The sequence below is a fragment of the Ochotona curzoniae genome, unplaced genomic scaffold (assembly GCF_017591425.1).
Source record: "Ochotona curzoniae isolate NIBS_2020 unplaced genomic scaffold, NIBS_Ocur_1.0 scaffold_274, whole genome shotgun sequence".
Classification (NCBI taxonomy): Eukaryota; Metazoa; Chordata; class Mammalia; order Lagomorpha; family Ochotonidae; genus Ochotona; species Ochotona curzoniae.
The window spans coordinates 6,359,741-6,373,608 of NW_024467101.1; the positions used below are offsets into that span (position 1 = coordinate 6,359,741).

Sequence of the window (13,868 nt, forward strand, 5' to 3'; positions counted from 1 at the left end):
GCTAGAGACAGCAGAGCCTGGAGTCCTCACTTGGTCAGTCCTGCCAGGAGTGACATCTGTCTTGGGACAAGGTAGGTCACCCTCTGTTCCTGTAGGACTATGGCTGAGAAATAAGGGTCAGCAGCTGCAGAGTCCTGTCCCACTCACTCCAGGGATCCCATTCATGACCCTTGAATCTGCGCTGTGAGCCCCAGGCATTGCCCTGCAGGACTCCAGCCCTGGGGATGCTCTCTGTGAGGGCAAGCTCCTCCTCAGTCACAACAGGCAGAAGGCATAGCTTGGGTTTGACGGGCTTGAGTGATGATCGGCAATGAATCCCGCAGAAATTCCCATGTCCCTGAGCAGGGACCAGTTAGCTCGGGAGGTGACTAGAACCTGACTGTGTCTTGGAAATGTGACTCTGCCATGATGAGCTCTGAGCAAGGAGGGGCCCGTCAAGGAGGGAGTGACACTGCTTGCTCCGAATGAACCAAATGCAAGTGGTCTAGTGGGGAGCTGGTGAAAGGCCCTGGGTGATGTTTGGGCATGATTGAGAGACCCAGAGGCCCACTGGATGTCAGAATCCCACTACCCACACTCAGAACCCCACGCAATGTCAGTGAACAAAATGAGATGGAGAAAGGTTTCTGATTGAAAAGTGAGGATTTTTATTGAGAGTTGATTGAGTTCAAGGGGAAGGGTGGGGTGACCGGAGTAAGTGGGGGACCAGGTGAGACCCTTCTCGGGTCCTGCAGCTTTTCAGTCCCCAGTGGTGGGTGAGGGTGGTGGGGGCCTATGAACATTGTGCAGGGGCCAAGCTCTTCTCCACGGCTTTGCCCTCGTGCGTGACCTGGCAGGTGACGCTGCCGTAGGACTTCCACTGATTGGCCGTCAAGCTGAGGAAGCTGCTGGCCGCATACTTGTTGTTGCTCTGTTTGGCGGGCTTGCTGGTTTCCACACCCTGGGTGATGGTGTTGCCGTCTGCCTTCCAGGTGACTGCCGCTGCGCCCGGGTAGAAGTCGTTGATGAGACACACCACGGTGGCCTTGCTTTCCTTGAGCTCCTCAGAGGAGGGTGGGAACAGATTGAGCGAGGGGGTCACTGTAGGCTGACCTGTGGGGGGTGGAAGATGGGCAGCAGGTGTGAGGTGTGGAGTGCTTCCATGCAGAGAAGGGCGTGTTGGGCTTTTCTCTCAAATGTCTCTCATGGTTATGAGAAGCCCTGTCCTGGAGCCAGGTTTGAGTCCAGTGACCCAGATGCCATGAGTCCCCAGACAACATGTCACCTTCTCCTTTTCCTGTGTTCTCTGGCAGTGGCAGGTCTGTCTGGAGTTTTCTGTCCCCTGAGCCATGTGTCTCCTGTGTGCTCATCCCGGGCTGGGGCCATGGCTGCTCTGCCCGTTGTGTTTTATTGGGGATTACTGGTCCTAGTGTCTGAGCCTGTGTGCTGCACTAGGGCCCTGGAGGATCAGCTCTGTCTGCCTGGTCTAGTGCTTCTCTTGCCTGGTGAGTATTTTTGGTCACTCCGTGTCTGCTCAGAGTTGTTCTGTTGCTCACTCTGTCCCGTTTATTCTGGAGTTGACATGTGCTGAGCATGTTTCCTGCAGACCCTCCAGCCACTCTTACCTTTGTGACTCTTACCTTTGTTAAGCCGGGTGTCTGAGAGCATTCTTCTCCCCAGTGCTGGCTGCCCTGAGTCCCAGGTTTGCTCAGCTGTGACCCTGACATTCCCTCTGTGGCTTCCAGTACCCTCTCCCTCCTTCCTTGGTCCTGGTCCTGCATCCCAGACCCCACAGCTCAGGCACCTGTCCTGGACCTCTGCCCTGTGGCTGCCTACCCTGTATCCTCAACATTCTGGCCCTTTCTAACTCCGGTTCCCACTGTCTTGAGTTCTCTAGAGTGCTGTTCCCTAACATACACGGCCCAAGTGTTCCCCCAGAGAAGATTGTTATAACACAGGTCCAGCAAGGGAGGGACAGAGCCAAAGAAAGGGGTCCAGGAGCTTAGCCGGTAGGTCATCCAGTCAGAGCTTCTGCCCCCGGCAGAGTAAGGGCAGTTGATGATTGCCTGAGGCAGGTAAGGCTTGAACAAGAAGGGGTGAGGTCATTGCCCAGAGCCTGGCTCAGGCAGGAACCCTGATCACCCAGGGAAGAAGACCCAGAAAATGAAGGAAAAAAGGTAGAATATTTCCACACACCATGGAGAGGGCGGGGAAGGGGAAAAGGAGACTCACCAGAGACGGTCAGCTGGGTCCCTGAGCCGAACACAGCACACGGTGATACAGGCTCATACAAAAACCCCTCCCTGATGTGCCCGTACCCACCCCTCACCCCCAGCTGCAGCTGTGACAAAGCAAGGTTGGGTCAGTGCCCCAGGTGGTATCTACTGAGGGCAGCTGTCTCCCCAGCTCATCAACATGACAGATGTCCCCACATGCCCCTAACTCTAGGTGGGACTTGTTGTCCTGCATTTGATTATGCTTGTGCCTGTCATCCAAGATGGGAATAAACTCACTATATGACATCTGTGTCACCTAGTAGTGAAGTCACCTGGTAGTTACGTGGTGTGTTCTCTGAGAGTTGATACGGCCTTGATCCCTTGGTCTTTGGGAGAGGATAGAGGGTCCATGTCATCAGGATGCACCGGATGTCATGGAGTTCAGGTTGCTCCATGCCAGATTCCAAAGGTGCCAGTCTCACTATCCCTGGGGGTTCCCTACGTGGGATGGGCCTGGGCAGGAGGTATGCTGGTCCCCTTGGAAATCATTAGCCTGTTCTGGGTGTCCTTGAGAGCATCCTCTGTCATCCCTTCTATCAGTTGTCTGATGTGGCTGATCTGCCGCCTCATTCCACAAGGGAGACTGTGGAACATCTGAGTCAGTGACAACAGCGCCCTATCCTATGCAGGGCAGAGCAATTGGCCAGCAGCTGTGGCCACAGTCTCTAAGCGATGGTGTCTAGGTGTGGGCGACTCCTGGTGTAGCGAAGTGTCTTGGGTACTGGGTCACCCAAACTCCACTGAATCCTCTTCCTCCTCTCCATCTAAGACCCCTTGCAGGAAAAGCAGAATCTGCGGGAACGAAGGTGGCCTCAGGACCAGATCTTTGCCCCACAGACCCTGGTCTGTAGGAGGAAGGAGAAGAATGAGAGAAAAGATGAGATTGGAGAGCCGGGATCTTCACAGGTTGGAAACGAGCTAAAGACACAGGCAGTGGTGTCACACCTCATCGGCCCTCGCCAAACAGAGGATGATTGTAAAATCACAACAGCTCCAAAACATGTAACTTGATACACTTACACCCATGTGACTTGAAGGTGTTTGTTGAGATTCCAGCAGCTTTTTGGTGTATCTAGAGTTTTTTTTTTTTTTTTTTACTTGAGAGAAAAAGAAGGGGTGGGGAGGAAGAGAGAAAGGGGAGAGAGAAAAAGAAGAGGATTTCATGTAATTTTGTGCTCCCTAAATGCAGGTGGGAGGGACCTTCCACTGAGGCCATCGCTTGCTGCCTCCCAGTACCCACCTCAACGTTGTTTTTTGAAATTACTTATTTTCATTTTATTCAGATAGTAATGAAAATTTGATAGAAAGGTGCAGACAAATCTTGTGTCTACTGTTTCACCTTCCAGATGTTGCAACAGCTGGGGCTGGGATCAAGCAGGAAGCCTGGAACACATGGGTCTCCCATGCGGTTGACAAGGGTCTAGCTGCTAGAGCCCTCAGAGACTTGCTGTTTCCCAGGAGGCTGGCATTAGGCTTCGAACCAGGGATTCAAACCCAGGCCCTCTGGCATGGACTGTAGGCACCCCTTGGCAAGAACCTGTCCCATAACACATTTGCATATTAAAGAATTATTAATATGTTTATTGATATTTAATAATATTTTGAAGATATTTTAAAGTCTGTATCTATTGAGATCACAAATGAATATTTGCAGGTGTATCACCGTGTGCTGTGTTCGGCTCAGGGACCCAGCTGATGGGAAATGAAACAGCAGGCTTCCAGTTGGCACCAGAGCCCCTTGCAGCTGCTTAACCTATACCAGCTGCTATGATACACTTTTATCATACAGAGCTTTTGATATCGAAGTACAGGGACAGGAGACAGTCGGATAGCAATGTCTGTCATTCCAATCACCATTCCTCAAAGTCATTAATTCACTGACATACCCACAACAGAATGACTCCTCTCTTGAGATATGGCGGAGAGACCTGAGCCGGTTCAGACCCGCATGACTTCTGCCTGGTTTAGGGTCTTCCTCATTGACCAATGACCCAGGGTTCTGCCAGGCTAGCCTCTCTGGATCAATTCTGACTCAAGACACTCCCACACGAAGACCGTTTTGCTTTCATTTGCACTCATGGAGCTGCCAATCAGCCCCACCTCATTCATGATGCCTTTTCTGCACTCTCAGTTCGATCTCTTCAGCTGTTGCTTGATTGTTTGACCCATCCATCAATCTACGGATCCATGCTCCTGCCCATCTGTGCACCTGTTTTTTTTCATCCATCAGTCTATTGATTTATCTTGCCATCTGTCAATCATCCTTCCATGCATCAATATATCTACTTGTCCATCTGTCTGTCTGTCTATCTGTGGATCTTTCATTCATCCATTTAACAATGCTGCCAACTTGTCTGTACCGGAGACTGTTTCACACAGGAAAGCCTCCTTGGCTCCTACCTCTAGCTCTCCATGAAATTTCTCAGGTCAAGGCCAACAAAGTCCTTATCCCCATTAGACCTGCAGTTCCCACCCCTCGCCCTCCCGTCCCTCGTTATTTCTGCAGGTCTCCCTTTGTGGTGACTTCTTGGTGTCTGAGACCACCCGCTCTTCTCCTCTAAACTTGAATCCAGGCTCACAAGCATTTTTCCTCCTGATCTGGTCTCTGCTTGTATATTTTCAGGAACCTCAACCTGCTGTATCCTCATTTCACCTACTTCTCTCCAAATCAGAAGACTAATATCATTCCCCTCATTGATGAACTGTTTCCTAGATATCCTGAATCAACACCAAACACCCTTCAGATACTCAGAAGAGAAAGAACACAACAACAACCACAACAACGAACACCCAGAATTTATGTTGGCAAGAATCCTCAGGCTTTGCCCAATCTGATTTTATTTCTCATAATAACTTACTTACATTGGAAGATGACCCCCTGCGTTAGGTTAACAGTTACTTAATTCAGCAGTGGGACCATTTGATCATGGTTGTATTTAAGACTGGCAGATAAGGTTTTTGAACCAGAAGTTTATAGAATAGTAATATGAGCCCCAAACTTGCTTCTGATTTAAAGAAAGCAAGCAGTCAGCCTTTTATTAAGTTAATGGTTGAAGGAAACTTGCTCAACTCGATAAGTCTTTCCAAATAACTTCCACATATAAAGGAAAAACATGGCAGAGTTGCTTACTTCCACTTTTGTTCCTCAATGTATGAGTACACTTCAAAAGTTCACACTTCAAAAATGGAATAGAACTATATTTATTTTCGTGTAAAAATTGAAATGTATGCATAGGTTTTTTTGTGATAAGCATTTGTTCATGAAATTTTTACATCCTTTTAATGCATGGATTAATTGTTTTTACACCAAAAATAAACTTTTCCTGTACTTCATATTCCTGAAGATTCTCTGAAGTATTTTGCAGATTCTAATCAATGAGCTGAGACAGGAGGGGGGGATAGTTTAAGTCTTAGGAAAAAGGGGCCCGGCGCGGTGGCGCAAGTGGTTAAGGTCCTCGCCTTGCATGCCCGGGATCCCATGTGGGCGCCGGTTCTATCCCAGTGGCCCTGCTTCCCTTCCAGCTCCCTGCCTATGGCCTGGGAAAGCAGTCGAGGACGGTCCAAAGCTTTGGGACCCTGCACCCGCGTGGGAGACCTGGAAGGGGCTCCTGGCTTCGGATCGGCATAGCATCGGCCGTTGCACTCACTTGGGGAGTGAATCATCGGACGGAAGATCTTCCTCTCTGTCTCTCCTCTCTGTATATCCGCCTTTCCAATAAAAAAATAATAAAAATAAATCTTTTAAAAAGTCTTAGGAAAAAGAGAGAATATGATTGTTTACACGTGACACTGAGAAGAAATGCCAAGAACAGAAGGAGTTGAAGAACTGTTAGAATTATGATATGAGTTAGAGTGTCTGAACACAAGAATTACCCAGACAACATTTTAGGATGTGAAACTGGTGGAAAATTTCCACCTGCAACAAAATTGTATCACAGAGACCTGAGAAATAAATAACAAAACCTGCACGATTTGTGTGAGTAAAACAGGAAGCTACTTGACAAGCAGATGTAAGAATCCATCAGTGAGGGGTATATCATGTTCCTAGGCGAAGCTGCTGGAAATTGTCAAGTCTCAGCTCTTTCCAGTTTCATTTTATATCCACAGACTGCCAAACACAACACCAAAAGCATGATTTTTGAAAATTAAAGAATTGATTCTAAAATTCAGCCATAAAAAACAAACCAATATTTTGAAAAACTTGGCTTAAACGATGGGTCCTTTCCTTGCCAGATAACAACAATCCGGTAACGCTAAAATGACTGAAACAGAGAAGCATGGTGCAGGATGCTCCACTTCCACAAACAAGAAAACCACAGAGGGAGCATGATAAACCAAACATTTAGTAATTAATACAAGTTACATGCGTGGCCAAACAAATGTGTGATGATTGGCTTTCCATTTGGAAAACAAATAGGTAATATTTTTATGAACACAAACTTTGAGATTAAGTAAACAAGCAAGTAACAACAAAAAACCCCAACACCAACAACCCACTAAAATAGTGCAACAACCAGAATGAAATGAAAAATGGTTTCTACATATGAAGCAGACCAGAGTAATCACGAAGAGTTCAGAGGACAGCGTTACGGTGCAACAGATTAAGCCACCACTCGTGACACTGGCCTCCAGTGAGCCTCCTGGATGCTCCACTTTCAATCCAGCTTCCTGTATTTATTACACCTAGGAGGCAGTGGATGAGGGCCCATGCACTTGAGTCCCTGACACCCATGTGGGGGACTAGGGTAGACAGCGGTCCTGCTTCCCATTCAGCTTCCTGCTTGTGGGAAAGCAGTAGAGGATGGCCCAGTATTGGGACCCCGCATCCACGTGGGAGACCCAGAAGAGGCTCCAAACTAACACAGCACATACATTTAACTGCTTTATGATGAAAGATCCCATAAATAGAAGGCATTAAAAAAAGCTGATAGAAAAATACAATGTATTTAGTAAATAAGGGTTTGACATCCCACCTCTAGGAAGAGATCCCATGATACACCATAGGATTCAAGCTGAATAAACTCAAATCAATTTAAAGTGCAAAAACATAATAGATTTCACCAACGATCAAACAAACTATAATACAGTGAGCACCTTGTATTTTTTGCCTGTCAGATGGGTAATATAGAAAAATAACCGATAATGATGCAATATTGGACAGTCAGTCACTGAAATGATTGGACTTTTCAGAAGCTCTCTGACACAGCAGTTGCATTGCTAGGACATCCATCCTGTGGGGATGCATATGTGGGACATGTTCACACACGTCCACACACGTCCACCTGCTCACGTCCACACACGTCCACCTGCTCACGTGCACACACGTCCACCTGCTCACGTCCACACACGTCCACCTGCTCACGTCCACGAGCACTTCCAGGGCAGCATCACTTGCATGGGTTTATCAGGCACAGCCAAAACATCTGCTTAATAAGACCATCCATAAACACAGTCTGGTTTAGCCAAACTAGACCAGTTACCCCTGTCACAGAGGGAGCGCCTCCTTTAAAACTGTAACCAAATGACCTTATGACCTTATGATCCCAACGTGTCAGAGCCCTGGCCTGGTCCTGGTAGGCATTTATGGACAAATCTGAGTGCATGTCTTTAAGGGAGACGGGGCCAGAGCTGGCCCCTTTCTCTTAGGACACTTGTTTGAAAACACAGGACATGCAGCTGGGGGGAGGTGGCTGCATCCTGCACCCTGCAGGGACAGAGGCCATCCCATGTCATGGGCTTTTGCCCCTGCCCGTGTCTGAATCATCCAGAAGACTAGGGAGAAACAAACTATGCACAAAATTCAAAGAGAACCGGGACATTCAGGAACCAATGTCAATAATTTGAGGCACTCTTCAGCTAAAGATGAATGCAAACCAATCTATGGTGGATAAAATATCAACACTACGAGTGAAGCCAGTGTCTGTCCAGCCGTTCTTCTGGAGCAGGTCCTTCCTTCCCCACTCGGCCATTCACACTGGCTCAAGCCACAAAGACCCCCATGTTCCCCTCTGCCCGCACTGCTCTGCTGCGACTTGCACAAGTCTTACCTGCCTCTCAGGCTCTGCAGGCTGAATCTGCTTGCTGTTTCCCGTCCCGATTCCAGAGCTCCGAGGGTCTTACTCTGTGATGTTGCTGGCAGGGTCAAGTCCTGTGTATTCACATTCAGGTCCAGCAGCAGCATCGGGGCTCAGTTCTGCCTGGGGGCGGTTCTTCTGCCCTCAAGGTCAGAGTCATCTCTGGCTGGACGTATGGTGTAGGTCACTGGAGAACGGTGGTGACCCTGGTTTCCTCGAAGATGGTGGCCATCCAAGTGCATTCCAGTGTGGACCCAGCTCTGGTCCTTGCTCTCAGCACAGACCCTTCCAGGGTCCATGGCCATTAACCCCAGGCCTCTCTCCCCAAGGAGCATCTGCCAGTTGTCCTGTTGTAGTTGGAATTTGGAGCTTAGCTGCTTGCCTGGCCTTGCCCTAGGAGCTCTGCATGCGGCAAACATGATGTACATTTGTCCCCTCCCCAGGGCACTCTGGGTCTTAAAGCATGGCTACCTTACCTAACTCAACCCCCAGGGTGGAGTCTGGTGAGGCTGTGGTTTTGGTCTGATCATCACCCTGGGGCCCCTGCACCCTGCACTCGGGCAAGTCAGGACCAGCTGTTGTGCTGTCCTCTCCCGAATCAGGCAGGACCTTGCAGAGAGCGATTCTGTATCCCTCAAACACCGAGTTGCTGTGAGGTTAGGAATGCTGAGTCCATGTACACTCTAGTCACTGCTGGGACTCCATTTCCACATCTGTGTGCTGGGAAGAGATGTCCTCTGCAGCAGAGAAGTGAGCAGGATGAGTGAGGCTGGGTATTTGCTGAGGAGCCGGTGGCTGGGGAGAATCCAGGAATGAGCGCATCTCCTGCGTTTCCAGCTTCCCTGTCGCCCTGCAAGGCTGGTGGCCAGCTCCCTAGGGGGCTGAGGTTTGAGCTCTGTGAGGCAGTGGAGGAGGGAGCTGGGGTTTGTTTTGAAGCCAGGAGTGTTGAGCCGGGAGTCCTGCGTCTTCTGCCACCAGCCACAAAATCACGGCAGGTGACCTTTTTAGCAGGTAGTGTCTCAGATCCTTCACAGCCTCAATCGGGATGATGAGGAGAAAGAAGACAGATGAAGTTAAGGATGGTTGGTCATGCCTTAGTATTTTACTAGTAGATTAGCTTTCTATTTTTTTTTCCCCACAAATTCCATGAGTTTCACCTACTGTAAGTCTACAGCATTTGCAGAATATTAGCTCTTAAAACAGATTTATTTATTCTCATTTGGAAGGCAGATTTTCAGAGAGAAGGAAAGAGAGAAGGTCCTCCCTCTACTGGTCGTCCACTCTCTGACTGGCTGCAATAGCCAGAGCTGAGCTGACCCGAAAACATAGGCAGGGGAGCCTGGTCCAGGTCTGCCACATGGGTGCAGGGTCCCAAGGACATGGGCCATTCTCTGCTGCCTTCCCAGGCTACAATAAACGGCCAGATTGGAAGTGGAGTAGCTCATATGGGATGCTGGCACCACAGGGTGGAGGATCAGCCTGTTGAGTCATTGTGCTGGCCCCAGAATATTAACATGTTACATGTTTATCACATGTACCAACTGCCACAGTATCTAAGGAAATGAAAACAAGTATTTTTTTGTGCAAATAAAATGAGTGTTACTTTTTAAAAATAACCTTAACTGCCAGCAAATTTCAGCACAGGTAGTTTTATTATATTTTCATTTAGTGGAGCATTTTAAGACGTAGTGTATAGAACGAACTGTTTCTAACTTATGTAACTATAATAAATCATGTTATCAGTTCACAAAACGAAAAATTGAAAAGCCAAGCTTGGCAAGTTATCAAGAAACCGTGGTTTTCACAAAAAGGCTCAGTGTTTTCAAAGCTGCCAACAATCATTGTGAACGTAAAATCCGATCAGCCATTGCTCAGGGCGAAGTTTTGGAATGAGGGCTGTGCTAGGCAAATCCACCCCCCAGCGCCCCAACTTGCCCATGGAGACTGGCAGGATGCTGAATGGAAAAGGGATGTGGGTGCCCTGATGGAGTCCTGTGGGGCACAGGGGAGCCCCGGGACGCCCCCTCCTTTCACTTGGAGTGCTTGGCCCTTTCTGTCTCTGACCTTGGGCTTCTAATATCTTAGGGTCTGCAGGCTGAAACAGTTCCTTCCACAACCCTCCCTGTGGCTGTGACACCCACGGACTGCCCAGGAGTCAGAAGCTGTGGTTTCCCCCATGGGACAGCCCCCCAGGGCTTGGGGGCAGAAGAAGGGGCTGTCCCTAAACGTAGTATCCCCAGCTGCTCCTTAACACTCATCAAGTGACTACCCCTCTGCCCTGCCACCTGACCCCGGCAGCTGGGGTCACGGTGTCTGGGTAGATGTCGCCATCACAGACCGCATCTTCCGATGGTGGTTACGGTCGGAAATCCGGAGCTGGCTGGGTCCTGGGAATCACCTTATTCTGCCCCTCCACCACCTTCATGGCTAGGCTGGGTCTCCCCGGCTGGTGCACCTGCAGCTCTGGCTGCCCAGGCCTATCCCTCCTGCATAGAGCTGTGCCATGACCTAGATCCAGACCTGGACAGGGAAGTCTGAGTCCGGCTGGCTCACCCAGCAGGCCCCCTGCTTAGAGTCCTTGCTGCAGAACCCTCCGTGGGCTTTCACACATCTCTCTTGGGGGAAGAGGGGTACCCTTGTCCAGTGGCTTCTATTTTGCTTGGTATTGGGGGACCCCCACCCAGTCCCCTTCCCACAGTCTTAATCCCACACAACTCCAAGGCCATTGAGGAGTCCTATCTTCCAGATTCAGGTGTCCCCAGTTCCCTGCCCGTCCCCCGCCCCCATCATCTTCAAACTCAAGCCATCTCATCTCATCTAGAACTTCTCCCTGTTGGGGCTTGGGAATGCAAAAGCATATAGATCTGGGATAAGGACAGAGGTCTGCATCTCTTGAGTCCTGAGTGTCAGGGGCTAGCTCTGCAATTCCTGAGAGGTTTCCCGGAGACCTACAGCACCCCAGCTCTCCTGCGGAAATTCCTGCGTTTTCTGAAGACATCAGAATCACCGTTGGCGGAGATCCTCTAGCGCCCTCTACTGACGCGTAAAGGGAGGCGCAGAGAGGATGGGATTCTTACCTAAGATACCCAGAGACTTGGGATAAAGATAGCATTCCTGGGACTTGACAGTCCCGGGGGCGGGGGAGAACCAGCCTGTTGGAATACGGAGTGGAACTAGCCTGAAACTGGAGGATGAAGTTTGGGGAAGTCTAAGATCTTTAACCTCAAAGTTTCCGTGCTCTGCAGCATTGAGAGCTGCCATCCAAAGACAGTCCAGCAGAGGGCAGCAGAGACCAGCAGTAGAGCAGGGCAGAGCCATGGCCGGGCTGGAGGACCCTGGGTGAAGGCAGGTGGAGATGCAGGGCCTGGACTTGGATTCAGCCGCTCTGTCAGCATCCACCTCAACCCTGGACAGACTGACGGAGGTCAGCGAGGTGCATAAGTACTGGTTTAATATTCATTGTGGTGTGGGGTGCTCTTCTTGCCTTCCTCTGCTCCGTATAACATGTTCATCAGTTCTCTGCCTCGTGGGCTCGTGGTCCCAATGACGGCGACTGTGCGTCCTGGTGTGGAAAGCTCATGTCTGGTGACATCTCCACCTGTGACGGACGGGTCGGCTGTTGTATCCATGGCTTCTGTTTCCTGAATTTTGGTAGGATGTGAGGCAGGAAGTCAGCTTGAGAAAGTTTTGCTTGGGGACTGTGTGGGAGTCTAGGACTTCTCTCTTTGCCTTGATTTCCCGCGTTCAGGAAAGCTTTTTGGCAGCAGTGTGACCCCTTCTCAGGCTCCATTGAGGCATCCTGCCTGTGGTGGGAGTCGATTCAGTATGGCTCATTTTCCCCAGGGCTGAGGGAAGAAAGCTGAGCTCACCCTGCGACACTGACAGGAGGAACAGTCAGAGCTGTGTGTGTGTGTGTGTGTGTGTGCGCACGGCGGTGTGACTGTGTGTGAATGTGCATTGGATATGCACATGTGTTGATTTTGTGCTTGCGTATTTGTACAAGTGTGTGTGTGTGTGTGTGAGCAACGTTCGCGAGTGTGTGTTTGTGCCCTCAGAGTCACGATGACCGTGGCTGGTTCTTCCTCAGGTGTCCATTTCCTATGGGATGTGCTCCTCGGGTCTCAGGGATACGGATGGAATCCAGGGAATTCTCCGGGTGTTCGCTACCTTGTGTGCAGGTGTTGTTCACGGTGGGGGTCTGAGGAACAAGGATCCCAGGGCAAACATTGCCACAAGAGGTTTTCGTGAAGAAACAGAGGAACCCTCAGCTGTGTACCTGCCTGTGACTGCAATGCAGGACACAACCTGGCGTCCCCTCGGGTCACTGTCCCCTGAGACGGGCACTTGGCAGGATGTCCTCGGGCACTTCCTAGAGCTGACCTCCCTCTGAGTGGCCATGGCCTTGGTGGGGGCTCTGCAGCCAGTGTCCATGCCTAGTGGGGACAGCTCTGTGTCTCCCAGGGGCTCCCAGCAGCAGCAGGGGTGGGAGGGGCAGCCCTGAGGAGCAGCTCTGCAGCGCCCCCTGCAGGGGAGTTGAGGAGCCAGAGGCCCTGGGAGCTGTGGCTGCAGGTGGGCAGCTGAGGGCATCCTGCAGGGGCGGTGGGTGTGAGCAGAGGTCCTGGTGTAGGAGCAGTCGGTGCACTCACGGAGACCCGGGTGCCACAGTCAGCAATGGGGTCTCCTCTGTGCTTCCTCGGAGGACCTCTTCCTCCTTTTCCCTCCCAGAGCACAGGAGGACAGCCTGGTCATGCCAGCCTTGCCATACAACCTACAGAGCTTGCCTGGGCCAGGGAGGACAGGGCCAGCTGAGGTTTCAGACCCGGTGAGAAAGGCTCTTCCTCCTCATGGCTTTGTCCCCAGTCCTCTGTGGCTGCAGCGAGAGTATGAGTCAGATGGTGAAGGGGTTTTGGTCACACTTCCCCATCTGCCTGTGTCACTGTGAGCTTTAGTATCAGTATCCCACACCTGACAGTAATAGTCAGCCTCGTCCTCGGCCTGGGTCCCGCTGATGCTCAGGGTGGCCGTGTTCCCTGAGTTGGAGCCTGAGAAGCGCTCAGGGGTCCCTGAGGGTCTTATACTGTCTTTGTAGATGAGCAGCGCAGGGGCCAGGCCTGGCTTCTGCTGGTACCACTGCACATATTTATCTCCGATGCTGTTTCCCCCACAGGTGATGGTGGCTGTCTGTCCCAGGGCCACTGTCACCGAGGGCTGCTGTGTCAGCTCATAGGAGGCCACGGAGCCTGCAAGAGAGGAGAGAGAGAGAGGGGATGTGAGGAGCAGGGATCCATTTCCAAGGAGTCTCTCTCTGATTCCCTCTTGGGCTGAGCACCAGGTTCGTTCACGTCTAGCTCAGAGTCTGTCTTGCGTGGAGGCAGGGACTGATGAGCACACCTGTGCAGAGAGCGAGGAGGGGGAGCAGGAGAGGGGTCCAGGCCATGGTGGAGTCTCCCAGCGCTGCCTGCAGAGCTCACAGCACAGCGGGGCTCCCCAGGCCTCTCTTATCCCCTGTGAGGGCTCTGGGGGCAGTGAGTGTTGGGGT

At 50.9% G+C, this 13,868-nt stretch overlaps 1 protein-coding gene and 1 long non-coding RNA gene across 2 annotated transcripts in view; both read right to left on the minus strand.

The window, feature by feature from the left end:
- Positions 1-623: 623 nt before the first annotated feature.
- Positions 624-13,868, minus strand: part of LOC121172083 (immunoglobulin lambda-1 light chain-like) — a 128,006-nt gene continuing 114,761 nt past the window's right edge. Inside the window, exons 3-4 of the mRNA XM_041003885.1 lie at positions 2,212-2,246; positions 624-1,092 (exon numbers count right to left, since the gene is read on the minus strand). Coding sequence (XP_040859819.1) covers positions 773-1,092; positions 2,212-2,246 — 355 coding nt within the window. The 3' untranslated portion in view covers positions 624-772. The remainder of the gene's footprint in view (positions 1,093-2,211; positions 2,247-13,868) is intronic.
- Positions 3,971-8,798, minus strand: LOC121172086. The gene is made up of 2 exons (XR_005886199.1): positions 8,303-8,798; positions 3,971-4,973 (listed from the first exon to the last, which is right to left on the minus strand). It is a non-coding gene; the product is annotated as an uncharacterized LOC121172086 (long non-coding RNA).